Source organism: Schistocerca americana, chromosome X (assembly GCF_021461395.2).
Source record: "Schistocerca americana isolate TAMUIC-IGC-003095 chromosome X, iqSchAmer2.1, whole genome shotgun sequence".
NCBI lineage: Eukaryota > Metazoa > Arthropoda > Insecta > Orthoptera > Acrididae > Schistocerca > Schistocerca americana.
The window spans coordinates 673,686,457-673,699,801 of record NC_060130.1 but is presented as its reverse complement, the minus strand read 5'-3'; the positions used below and the strand labels follow the sequence as shown (position 1 = coordinate 673,699,801).

Sequence of the window (13,345 nt, the reverse complement as noted above, 5' to 3'; positions counted from 1 at the left end):
ATTGGTGCTATGTAGAGTTGCTTTAATGTTGTAGAATGACATTTCCAACACAATAAGTTTCCCAGAAAGAGAACGTTAGTTACTCTGCGTCTGTAATAATGGAACAACAGAGCAGATACAGTTTCAAGTTGTCTGTTTTGCCATCCAAGAAAAGTTTGAACTTGTCATTTTGAAGTGGCTATAGAATGTTGTTTTATAGAGTGAGATTCGCCAAATTCTCGACAAATGCCTCTGTGCCAAAGCATGTTCCAGTGGCATTTTAAACTAATTATACTGAAAGTTAAACAGTCGTAGGTGATTAAATGAACTATTTTAAACTGTAACTGTTGTATTCTTAATATTTTTTTGTATTTTTGTATTCCTTCGCTTCTTCTGCTGGAATATTTGACCCAATTTATTTATTTAGTTATTTATTTATTTTTTTGCTTCAGTTGGAAAATTATTTTTAAAGTATTTGCAAATTGTGAATTAGACACAGTATAGTTATTCAATTTAACTATGTTTCTGTGTAATTGCACTGGCTGGTTGTCCTGTCTATTATTTAACTATATTCCATATAGTTTCAGCTGTGTTGTCTGTGCTGTTAATTTGTCGTGATGTGCGCATTTTTGGACTTTTTTTTCTCCTTTACAAAAAACCCCTATTTTTCATTTGCAATGTAAATATTTTTCATTATTTTCTAATATCTTCCGGCTTGTTCCCCATTTGATTGTACTATTTTCCAGTCTTTCCAGATGAATACTGAGATTGTTCCTTCAACAAAGCCATGGCTGATTCAGTCTCATGTCTTTGTTTAACTGAGCTAGTCTCAATCTCTAAACGTTTTGATTTCAAAATTACATTCAACTTAAGACTGACTACTTAATCCTGTTTTCTCTAGATGATGAAGCAACAAATTACAATAGCCTTTTTTTTATACTTACTTACTTACTTATCACGAATGGACCCAGAAGGATCACGCAAAGCTTTCTGACGTCGTTTCTTCCATACTTCTTTCATTCGTTCTGCATGTTTTCTTTTTCTTTCTTCTGTCCATTTTGTTCCTGGTCTCTTTAGTGCTTCCTTCTCCGACAATACAATCCACTTTTCCACCTTATTTCTAAAAGTTTTTCTATCTTTGACATCTTTAAGTTCAATATTTGCTTTTTGTAAATCTAATTTTACTTGGCTAATCCATGGTGTTGTTGATTTGACTTTTTCTATGTAAGTGAGAATTCTGTTGGTGAGTCGTGTGGGGGGAAGTCTAGTGACATGTCCATAAAATTTTAATCTTCGCCTTCTTATGTCTGCTGCCAGGTTTGATATAGTTTCTGTGGTTCTTCTTGATTGTATCCGGTATCCTTCTTCTGTTAATTTTGGACCTAAAATCTTTCTCATAATTTTGCGTTCTTCTTTTAGTATTTTTTCTAAATCACATTTTGTGTGGAGTGTGAGCGTTTCACTAGCATATAGTGCTGCTGGCTTAATTACTGCGCAGTAGTGTCTGATTTTTGTGTTCGAGGAGATGCATTTTTTATTGTATATTTCATGTGTCATACCATATGCTCTCTTCATTTTCTGTTGTCTGATCTTCTGTGCAACTTTCTCTCCTCCGGTTGGCTCCAAAATTTCACCTAGGTATTTAAAATGTTTTACTCTATTTATTTTTCCATATTTTGTGTTCAAACTGTGTATATGGAATTTCGTACAGAAAAATTCTGTCTTTTGAAACGAAATTTGTAAACCTACTTTATCCGCGCATTCCTTAGGGATCTCTATTTGTTTGGTGGCGATTTCTTCATCATCTGTTGTTGATTTGACTTTTTCTATGTAAGTGAGAATTCTGTTGGTGAGTCGTGTGGGGGGAAGTCTAGTGACATGTCCATAAAATTTTAATCTTTGCCTTCTTATGTCTGCTGCCAGGTTTGATATAGTTTCTGTGGTTCTTCTTGATTGTATCCGGTATCCTTCTTCTGTTAATTTTGGACCTAAAATCTTTCTCATAATTTTGCGTTCTTCTTTTAGTATTTTTTCTAAATCACATTTTGTGTGGAGTGTGAGCGTTTCACTAGCATATAGTGCTGCTGGCTTAATTACTGCGCAGTAGTGTCTGATTTTTGTGTTCGAGGAGATGCATTTTTTATTGTATATTTCATGTGTCATACCATATGCTCTCTTCATTTTCTGTTGTCTGATCTTCTGTGCAACTTTCTCTCCTCCGGTTGGCTCCAAAATTTCACCTAGGTATTTAAAATGTTTTACTCTATTTATTTTTCCATATTTTGTGTTCAAACTGTGTATATGGAATTTCGTACAGAAAAATTCTGTCTTTTGAAACGAAATTTGTAAACCTACTTTATCCGCGCATTCCTAAAGGATCTCTATTTGTTTGGTGGTGATTTCTTCATCATCTGCAAGTATGGCCAAGTCGTCCACGAATGCTAAACAAGATATCTCCACGTTGTCTTTGGTTCTACCAAGATGGATTGGTTTCCAGTAGGATTGATTTTTTAATTCTTTTTCCCATTCCTTAATGACTTTATCCAGGACTATATTAAACAGAAGTGGAGATAGCCCATCACCTTGACGTACTCCTGTTTTTATGAGAAAAGGTTCAGAGATTTCTCCCCTGAATTTAACTTTAGATACAGTGTCTGTCAGTGATTCTTTGATAAGCCTTAGTGTTTTGGAGTCAAGTCCAAGTTCCTCTAAAATGTTAAACAAAGATTGCCGGTCAATTGAGTCATAGGCTTTCTTAAAATCTACAAATGTACAAATTATGGGGGCATTTCTAATTGCTTTGTGTTTTAATATTGTCTTTAAATTAAATATTTGTTCTATGCATGAGCGACCGGGGTGGAAGCCTGCTTGATAATCACCAATTTGGCGTTCCAGCTGCTCTTGTGTTCTTTTCAGCAGGCATGTTGCGAGAATTTTGTAGGTGACTTGTAAAAGTGAGATTCCCCTGTAGTTATTGACATTTGTTCTGTCTCCTTTTTTATGTAACGGGTGAATAAGGGCACATTTCCAATCCTCTGGTAATTTTTCTGTTTCCCATATTTTTGTTGTTATTTTTGTGAGCTCTTGCAACGTCTTTGGTCCTAGGTTTTTTAATAGCTCTGCAACAATGCCATCTTCGCCAGATGTTCTATTATTTTTTAAGTTTTTAATGTGACATTTGATTTCTTCCTGTGTTGGTGGTAATGAATCTGGTTGAGCGTTGGCACAGATTTCTTTGGGAAACCTTAAACTAGGTTCTGGGCAATTTAGTAGGTTAGAAAAATATTGAGCCAATACTTGACAGTTTTCCTGGTTTGTTAGGGCTAATTTACCATCTGGTTTTCTGAAACATAAATTTTGAGGGATATATCCTCGTATTTTATCTGCGAAAGTTCTGTAGAAGTCTCTTGTATTATAGTTTTATATATATATATATAATGAAGTCATATGAATTTTGAAGTCAATTCCCATTATTGATGATAAAATCAAAAACAATAAATGTCTTGTGTATTAATAATGACCTGTTTAGGATCCAAATCCACAATTTGTCATTAGATGTGAAAGGTTTATTGACAGGAATCCAAGTAACTGGTATACTAATAAGTTATATGAAAATTTTCTACAGCTGTTCGTTGAATGTGTTTGTCATTAATTAGAGCAAAATAATGCAAGTATGTCATCTACTCATGAGGTTGATGATAACGTGAGTTACTTGATTCATCAAGACTGATTTGCTGCTTAAATGAAAACAGCTATGTAACCCTAAATTGAGAAATAAGAAGTCTCCACAGTAGAGAGATATTTTCCAAGACAAGTAAAACATCTGAAAGTATCTCGTAGATCATCTCAAAGGACTGAATCACATCCAGCTTTCATTTGCATAATTAAAGACACTGCACACAATCTGAATGAGGAGGGGGAAGAGTACTGTTTAGTTTGCTTGTTGACTTGATTACACAGTGCCAAAGAAATCTCCCACACAGTACTTTGTTTCTGAGATGAAGAAGCATTTCTGATCTCGTCACAGAGAAAAGTGAAGGGAAGACACACTCAATTCACACAGCATGACTGAAATTGGATGGTGTCATTAGATATCTAGGTAAACTTTGTGACCTTTTAACGTGAGTACCAGAGCAGAGTGGTACCATTTTGGTCTAAAAGTCTCACTTGCTTGATAAGGATTAGCTCAAACATGTTTGGGGGCAGTTGACGTGAGACTGTATAGGCCGTTAGTTATGTTATGAATCCCAAGATGAAAACTATATCGCTTTGAACTGTATACATAACCGATCAACAATTTCCTCTTCACAGTTTTTGAGAGGAGGCAAGGGGATTACATATTGGATAGAACAAAAATGTATGTTAGGCAAAATACTAACATGTAAAGGAAAACTAGTAGAGGTTTTTTACTTGTATCGGGTCACCTGAAGATGTATTTGTTATTCTATATTACTAGAACACATTCACTTTGCAATGGCAGTATCACATCAGTAAACCTTCCAGACAGACATTTATTGCTCATTTTATCCATTAGCTATTGATATCTGAGATAATATCTTTTTGTTACTATTCCTTACATTAAGTATTTGTATTCATATCTTTTTCTTCGTGTTTGCTTCCACATTTGAAGAGATAGGAAAGACTTTATGATCTGTGGCTTTAAATTGCTTTTCCTCCCATTTACCATTCCCTTTGAGTTGCAAAGTCATGGCATTTCAAAATCTTCACATTCCTGCTTCTTTTCTTTCATTTCTCCTTTTACCTTCTGTCATGTTTCTTATTGTTTTTCATACACCCCAAACTAATTTCTATTGTTGTTCATCATGATTGATATTTTAATTTGTTTCAGCATTGCAATTATCTGAAGTTACAGGCACAACAACGGTAAATGTTACTGCTGCTGCCTCAGGCTCTGTGACTTCAGTAGTAACGACTGGTCCTGATGGTACACCTCTGGATGAAGGATCACAGCAATCAACTTTATCCAATGCTTCGGCAGGTTTGTCACAGTCGTATTCAGTTTTAGTGTAAATGCTTCCTCATTCAGATTAATGTATTTTCTTAAGAGCTAATCATGTCCATTAAAAGCATCATACAGACTCCTCCTCCTTTGATTTGTTGTTGTCATAGCTAATTTACAGCCAACAATAAAATACAATAATAGAAGTTCCTGGATGGAACTATACGTTCAGTTAAGGAAAGGCAACCATTCACTTCTTACCGTGACCACGGGAGTGTGCGCTTGGATGTCCACGTGGTTGTGTGTGTGAATGTGTGTACTATTGCTAGAAAAAGAGGTAATGCTCAAAAGCTAGTGTGAATGCTGTTCTCTGTTATGTGTTTTTGTGCTCCACGCACTGATCCGTTGTAGGCGAGTGGTTAGCTTTCCAACAAGAAAATACCATTGTTGACACACTATTATCTATATTATCATTATTGCACAGCTCCCAGAAAGGAAAAGTGTTAAAATAAGACCCATAAGAGTAAAAAACAAATAACAACTAGGTCTGTTTATTAAAACACAAAAATTTATTTTCTATACAAATTCCAAGGGTGTGAATTAATTTCCTACCACTTTTCACTATATCAGATTGGTTGTTTTATAAATATGAAGAAACTGTTAAAGATATAGTAAGTAAATATTTAATGACAACAGGTATTTTTCAATACTAAGCATTTCTGACACTTCTTATCAGAATATAAATGCATGTGAACATCTGAGGAAAAAAAGAAAGAAAAACCCTTACATAGCAAAAATCTTACTCTTGTAGAGAAAAAAGTTGTAATGCTGTCCTTAACTAATCAATTTATTTCCAGCATCAGGTGAGGATCCGAGCTGCACACCAAAATCTCGTAAGGACGGATCAGTGGTTGGAAACTCTGGAGGCTATCATAGTCATCCCCCAACACCACAGAGCACAGTGGCATCACCTGGTGCAGCAAGTCTCAATTCAATGCATGAAGAGTATGGTGATGTCAATAGTCCCAGTTGGCCCAGAACGCCTGCCAGCCCTGTGAGTAATGCTTATATATGATGGTGGTCATTTTTATTTGTGTGTGTGTGGGGGGGAGGCGGCACGCATTTCTTATATGGATTTAGAAGAATTTTTTTCAAGATTTTTTTATTTCATCACTGTTTTAGTCATCTGATACATTTGGTTATGCAGTACTGTGCCATTGTACAAAAAGTTCTGAATAATAGCAAATAAATACAATGTCTTGACTGAGCCACTGATAGTTGCATGAATAATTCATCCAGAAACTGTTGTTATCTGCATGATTCAACATCCTTTATAGAGATGCTAACTTTAATCTATGTTTACATGCTTGTAACAGGTTGCAGTGTCCTGCAGTGTTATTGATTATTTAAGTAACATTAGCTTAAATGGTGAGTTTGAATGTTTTTTTGTAACAAGTTTGTCATGAAATCTATAAGGAATAATATCTTACCCATTTTTGCATTAGCTGTGAGTACTGCTTGCAGGTTTGGGAGTTGGTGGTATGCAACTGTTGTCTACATGCTCTTATGTTTGTTGATTATTTTAAAATATTTTGGAAACAGATTTAGATGTATTTATTATACAAGCTAAGGTTGTTTTCTTACATCATGTATTTTTAACTAAAATGTTGTAACCATCTTCATTTGTTATCTACAAGTCTATAGGGACTACACAGGAAAAATTTTGTTACATATCTTTTAGTAGCTTCTACTGACTGTTCTGAAGCGTCAGTGAGTGCCAAGTGCCATAATTACTTAACAATCTCAGAGTCCTCCATGAAGATGCTCTTAAATACTTTTGGTTTTCATTGTTAGCCTGTATAGATCTGCTGTTGAACAGACTTACAGACTTCACTTATAATTTTCTTGTTAAATTTGAGTTGTGTGTTGTCACTTGTATCTGCCCTTATTTTTTTTTCTTTATGAACTAACAAGAAAAGATTTTCAATTTGTTGCTGCATTTTCCTCAATCAACCTTAAGGTGTATTGGGATAATCCCAAAAGCAAAGTCTCTGAAGCGCTGGGGCTTCAGGGAAACTATTTATGTGGCTGGTGGTTGCACTGCTGTGTTTTGTACTTCCTGCTGTGTTTTGTACTTCCCCCACTTGGAAGCAAGCCCTCATCAGTATTCTTCTCATACTGTGAACCTAAAGAAAACAACTATTTTTAGTTTGTATTGGTCACTATATCAAGACAGACAAAACTTGTGGATAAAGACATTCTCTCCGTTTGATTAAAATAAATAAATATTCTGCCTTGCTTCAAAAATAGCGAGAAGACTGCGTGGAATGACATAAAATTGGTGATTTCCTGCCACACAAAATACTTCATGCTCATATCATAGATTACGGCTATCAGATAGTAGTGAGATGTTATATACTGAAATTTGTGAGACACTTTGTCCATTAACCATGATGGTTAGTCAGAGATAATGATTTTCTTCATTCTTTATGTATTCAATGCACAAATATAAACTGATGGAAAAAAGTCAGAACACCAAAAAATAATTAATGTAGAGTGATGAAATTTCAGGAATACATTTGTCTAGGTAACATATTTAAGGATTAACGTTTCAAGATCACATGTTAATGTGTGAGATAAGCCATTGCAAATGTGAAATGCTGGTACGTTAATAAACGGTGGAACTTCCAGGATGTTGAATGTAAGCATGCAAACATGTATGCATTGTGTTGTACTGGTGCCGTTTTTCATTTTGTGGGATGGAGTTCCTTGCCTGTTGCACTTGGTCGGTCATACAGGGATGGTTAATGATGATTACGGATGTCGCTAGAGTTGGCATCCAATGATGTCCTCTATGTGCTCAATTGGAGGCAGATCTGGTGTTTGAGCAGGTCAAGGCAACATGTCAATACTCTGTAGGGCATGTTGGATTACAGCAGTGCAGTGTTATCCTGTTGGAAAATGCCCCCTGGAATGCTGTTCATGAATGGCAGCACAACAGGTCAGATCACCAGACTAACATACATATTCACAGTCAAGGTGCATGGGAAAACAATGAGAGTGCTCCTGTTGTCGTAAGAAATCACATTCTAGACTGTAACTTCAGGTGTACGTTCAGTGCATGCAGCATGCAGACTGGTTGGTTGCCCCCCCTCGACTGGCCTACTCCTAACCAATACATGGCCATCACTGGCACTGAGACAGAACCAGCTTTCATCAGAAAACGCAACAGACCTCCATCCCTGTCTTCCAATGAGCACACTCTTTGACAGCACTGAAGTCGCAAATGGTAGTGGTTTGGGTCCAGTGGCAGTGTGTCTAGCTCTGAACTGTCCATGAAGTAACCAATTTGTAACAATTCATTGTGTCACTGTGGTGCCAAATGTGCTCCAATTGCTGCTGCATATGCAGTATGATGTAGCAGCAATCACATACAGTGGCTACATTCCTTCACAGTCTTTCTCCAATATCGCAGAAGGAACATCCGGCTCCTCATTGTCCTATTAAACAACCTTGTTGAGACTCAGTGAGGTGTTTGTACACTTTAAAGGCATCCCATAACTGCCTCCACTCCCCACCCTGGTCCAATCTCAAAGATAACTAACACTCATGATCATTACAGTATGTATTTAAAGCAAACCTGATTTGTATCCTCATAGTGGCACTACTAGAGCCACTCTTGTGCAGCTGGTGTGAAACTTGAATAGACGTCACCTTTCAGACGTACAAACATGCATGCCAACTTTTGTTTGTGTGGCACAACTCTTTCTTTCACATAACTGAAATTGTTGAGTTTTAATCACAGTCAGTTTGATGTAACATGGTAAGATAGATATGTCAAAGCAGTTTTTAGTATTCCCATAGGGAAGTGGGGTAGATGCAGTATGAACTACACTTGAACTTGACAGTCAACAAATTGTAACTAAGGTTATTGTTGTTCGAATACTGTAACTATTTTGATGTACTTGTAAATTTTGAGTTTTAATGTGTATTGGTTGAACCCACTAATAAGTATGTTATGTGACACAGAAACCAGACAGCCTGTGCAAACTGTATGAGATGGATGAGAACCACGAGCGACGCATGTGGCTTGACAAACTGCTGCAGTTCATGGAGGAGCGTGGAACACCTATCTCAGCATGTCCCACCATCTCCAAGAATCCTCTCGATCTCTATCGGTTGTATGCTTACGTCAAGGAAAGAGGGGGCTTCATGGAGGTATGCAAGGTGCAGTGTTTAGTTCCATGGTAGTTCCATAGACATACTAACTAGATGTACTGTAAATAGATTTTCCTACTAACATATTTTTTAAGAATATTTTGTGATTGGAATTTAATGTGTTTCAATAAATAATAGAGCCATTGTGCAAGTGTTAAGTTTTTTTCTGTGCGTTTGATAAGGAAAGAGAAATAACTGTTGCTTAAAAGAGGGTCAGTCAAAAAGAAATGATTCTTGTGTGTGTGTGTGTGTGTGTGTGTGTGTGTGTGTGTGTGTGTGTGTGTCAAAGATTTCAAATGCAACTACATAGATTGGAAAGCACACATTGACAATTAATCTACGACTTTTGAATATAATCTGTCAATTTCCACGGGTTTGGTCCATCTTTTTAACAAGGGCACGTAATCTGGATTGGTAAAATGCACAGTCCTGCTTCTGAAACCGTTGACACACTGATGTTTTCATGGCCTCCTCGTCTTCAAAGTGAATCCCACAAAGAGCTGCTGTTAGTGGCCCGAACAGGTGGAAGCTTAATGGTGCCAGGCCAGGGCTATATGAGGGATGAGGCAAAACGTCCTACCCAGTTTTCACAATCTCTTTAGTGATGTAATGGCTGATGTGTGGCCTTGCATTGTCATTCAGAACAACAGCATCCACCATAGCTTATGTTGTGCAAACTCACTGTAGATGTGCTTTAAGCTATTTGAGGGTTCTGACATGGTTGACAGAATTAATTGTGCATCTCTGCTCCAAAAAATCAACAATAATCTTGCCCCCCTGCATTCCAGAGTACTGTAGCTATAATGTTAGCTGCCAGGCACGAAGTTTTGAACTTTTTCTTCTTCAGTGAGTTCCTTTGATGCCATTCCATTGACTACCTCTTTGAGTATGCTTCAGAAAAATAACCCATGTTTGGTCTCCAATCACAAATTTTCCCAAAACTCCTCTCCCTCCAAACAGAAGGGCTGCAAGAGTTGGCAGGAAATTGTTTTTCTTGGCCTTTTATTCTGCTTGGTTAACCATTCGTCAGGTGCAGTTCTGAGACTCCTGTGTTCAGGCACAATGAGCATAACAGGCAGAGATTTTGAAATCAGCTATTATTTCATATTTTCAACTTTAGTAACCTAAATGTGGTAGGTGGCTTTCATGGGAAAGTGTAGTTACACAACATATGAAAATGGATGCTGAAAAAACATTTTATTAAACTCAGAAGAAACAGAATATAAATGACCGAACTTTTGAATCCACCACTGAACAGTAACAGTTTTCAGCACATAAATTTTATCGAACAATAAATTTATGAAAAAAACTACCATTTTAAGTCACTGTTTTGATGCTGGTGCCTTTCAACTTCTCTCACAATTACCAGAGGAAATACATCGGTGCACAGATAAGCAAAGTTGGCAGACTATATTTGTGACAGTTTTTACATTCATAGTTTGACATCCTTCTGTGACCCATTTCTGTAGTGCAGGTGATGCGTCTACGTATATTGGGATGTGGGAGAGGAGGTGATTTCTGTGTCTTTTTTTGAATAAATCTTTTGAGTCAGCTTTGCAAGCTGGAGGGGATTCTAATCTTTTTCATACTTCCTTTGTGTAGCTCTCCAAGCACAAGTTGATGTGCCAGAGATTTTAGGTACACTCTTCTCTGCAATTTCTCCAATTGACTTTCAAGGTACATAACCTGGGAGTTGAGACCACCTACGTTCAACTTTGTGAATAAAAAACGATCACTGGCCAGCGCTTTGTGTTTCTGCTCATACAATAAGTAACACACATTTGATATGCACTATCAATGCCACCGTCTGTTGAATTCTAGAAAGTGACTATCTCTGGTTTTTTTCCCATCTCTCCAGATTCATGACCAGTGACATCATCATTGTGAAGCAAATGTACAAGAATCTAATTTTTTGTTATGGCGCAGTGTGTAGGAAACGAAAACCTTCCCATCATTAAAGCCAAACATACTGCTGTATTGTGTGTTCCCTTTTATGTTAAGAAAATCTGGTGGCAGTTGTCTTTCATTTTTTCAGACAGTTCCAACATACGACAGCTTTTTTGTCTTCAAATAGTCAAAAGATGAGAATCTGAATACCAGTTATCAGCAGTGATATTTTGACTAGATCCAAATATGGGCTTAATCATTCTCTTGACAACTCCAGTAGGTTTGTTGCTGACACAGAAAGCACTTCCAGACTGTAGTCCAATTTAGATCTCCATGTTCACTGTGTATATCATTTTAGTATCAAGAAGACCAAAATGTTTTGTTCCATATTTGTTAGGTTTTGAGGGTATATACTGCCAAAAAAAGACATAAACCATGTAAACCAGGAAGCATTTCGTCTGTTGTGATGCTATCCTCAGGACAATAGCTCTTCTGACAATTTTTCATGAACTCTTCGAAAACTTCATGAATAGGAGCTAGCTGCTCAAGTTCTTTCTGTTGGGCTCTGGTAATTCAGGTGTCAAAACGAAGCCAACATATCAGACTGTTAAACTGTTTGATATTCATCACAAGACTTAATTTTTCATTCTGTCACCTTCAGTCTCCCAAAGTTCCTCCAGACTTTGACCATTCCCTCCGTATGCACCTGCTGGGTACAACGAACCAATAAATGCTCTTAGGTCAATTACATCTGTGGATCTGATGTCTCTCTCACTAGTGAAATGATCCTTGATAGTGTCAGTGTATTGATTTGCATATTTGATAATGGTGGCAAGGATATCATCGGCTAATAAATTATTCCAACACTCAACTGCACTTGTAGCATTCTAAGCATTTCCTATGACTCCAGGGAGGTGAGTGGTGATGTTGTAAGATCCCGTTACGATGTCTTTCCTCAGGTGCCTTTTTGGCCCTCATGGTCTTCTTATCTCTTCCCAAATAAAAGTTCCTTGTTTTGTTGTCTCTTCTTTCTTCATCTTGAGCAGTCTCCTCTCCATCTCGCTGCTTTAAAGAATCACCTTCACATTCTTCCATCTCATCTTGTGAATCAATGTCACTTTCATCACCAAGATCCTCAGACAGTATGGAGTCTTCCTCATCATTGTACATCAGCAAATCCTGTATTTCTTCGAGATGACAGGGGTTAGACAATTTGTAATAATTCTGAGCTGTATCTTTGAAGAATCTAGAGTCTAAAAGAGAGAACTTGAGGATAATTATGTACTCAGTCAGAATGTGCCTGAAAGGCCAAGCTTACTGAACTGTATATTTTTACAAGATATTCACAAAATTCACATTACTCATCCATAAAGTGAGCAAAATAACAACTCTTAAAAAGAACCAAAAATACACACCTCCAAAAGCAAAGATGTATTAAAGTCCAATGAGCATGAGAGGCCACTAACGTCACATCTGCTCTCTACAAAGGTCACGCAAAAATTTGTGGAGGGTGTTGTAAACACTGCCTGAAGATAGGAAGGTACTAATGGCAGGCAAATCCCACGCTGACTTATTTGGGAGAGAGGGAACAAAAACATTTCAGTTGTGCCTGTCGGGCCAATTACGCCCGACAGAGTGTTAATATTCTTGATACTCGAGTCGCACAAAGCTTTGAGTATCACATTTGCTGAAAAAATCATCATCATCACAATGCCATTACTGTGGGAGGTAATGTAACACAAATCATCCACAGTCACCTGGTGATCACCATGAATAATGTCATCGACTCACTGCATGTTGAGTGGAGTCACCTGCTGCTCTGCTTTTCATGAGCCAATGATCTGTCTTCAGCGTTGTTACGCCGACAAACAGTGCTGGTATCCACTGTTCCATCACTTTACACATTTTTCTGTCTTTCATGAATGCCAATGGGCATTTTTACTTCTACATTTCAGGCTTCTATCACAGAACGCTGTTTAATACGAACATAGACTTTGACCACGTTGCAAGCAACTGCAGTACTGGCATCTGTTGATGCAGGAAGTTACCACTGCAGTAGATTAGAGAAGAAGCTTTGTAGAATAGTGCCAAATTCAAATTTTTAAATTAATAAGCATTACTGAAGGAAAAAAAAGAGGCACTACTTGTTGACTGATCCTCATAAGATTTTTCCGTATACCATGAGAGGTGGCTTGCAGGGTGTAAATCTAAGTTTAGATGTGTTAGGTTAGGCGTGTGCTTGATCAGTTACACCCTTCTTCAGTACGAGTGTGAGAATGAGGTAAGATATCACAAGGAGCT

General features: G+C 37.3%; 1 protein-coding gene across 1 annotated transcript in view; it reads left to right on the top strand.

The window, feature by feature from the left end:
* LOC124556242 (trithorax group protein osa-like) overlaps window positions 1-13,345 on the top strand; it is a 344,210-nt gene that overhangs the window by 279,733 nt on the left and 51,132 nt on the right. Inside the window, exons 11-13 of the mRNA XM_047130230.1 lie at window positions 4,829-4,978; window positions 5,797-5,993; window positions 8,969-9,166. Coding sequence (XP_046986186.1) covers window positions 4,829-4,978; window positions 5,797-5,993; window positions 8,969-9,166 — 545 coding nt within the window. The remainder of the gene's footprint in view (window positions 1-4,828; window positions 4,979-5,796; window positions 5,994-8,968; window positions 9,167-13,345) is intronic.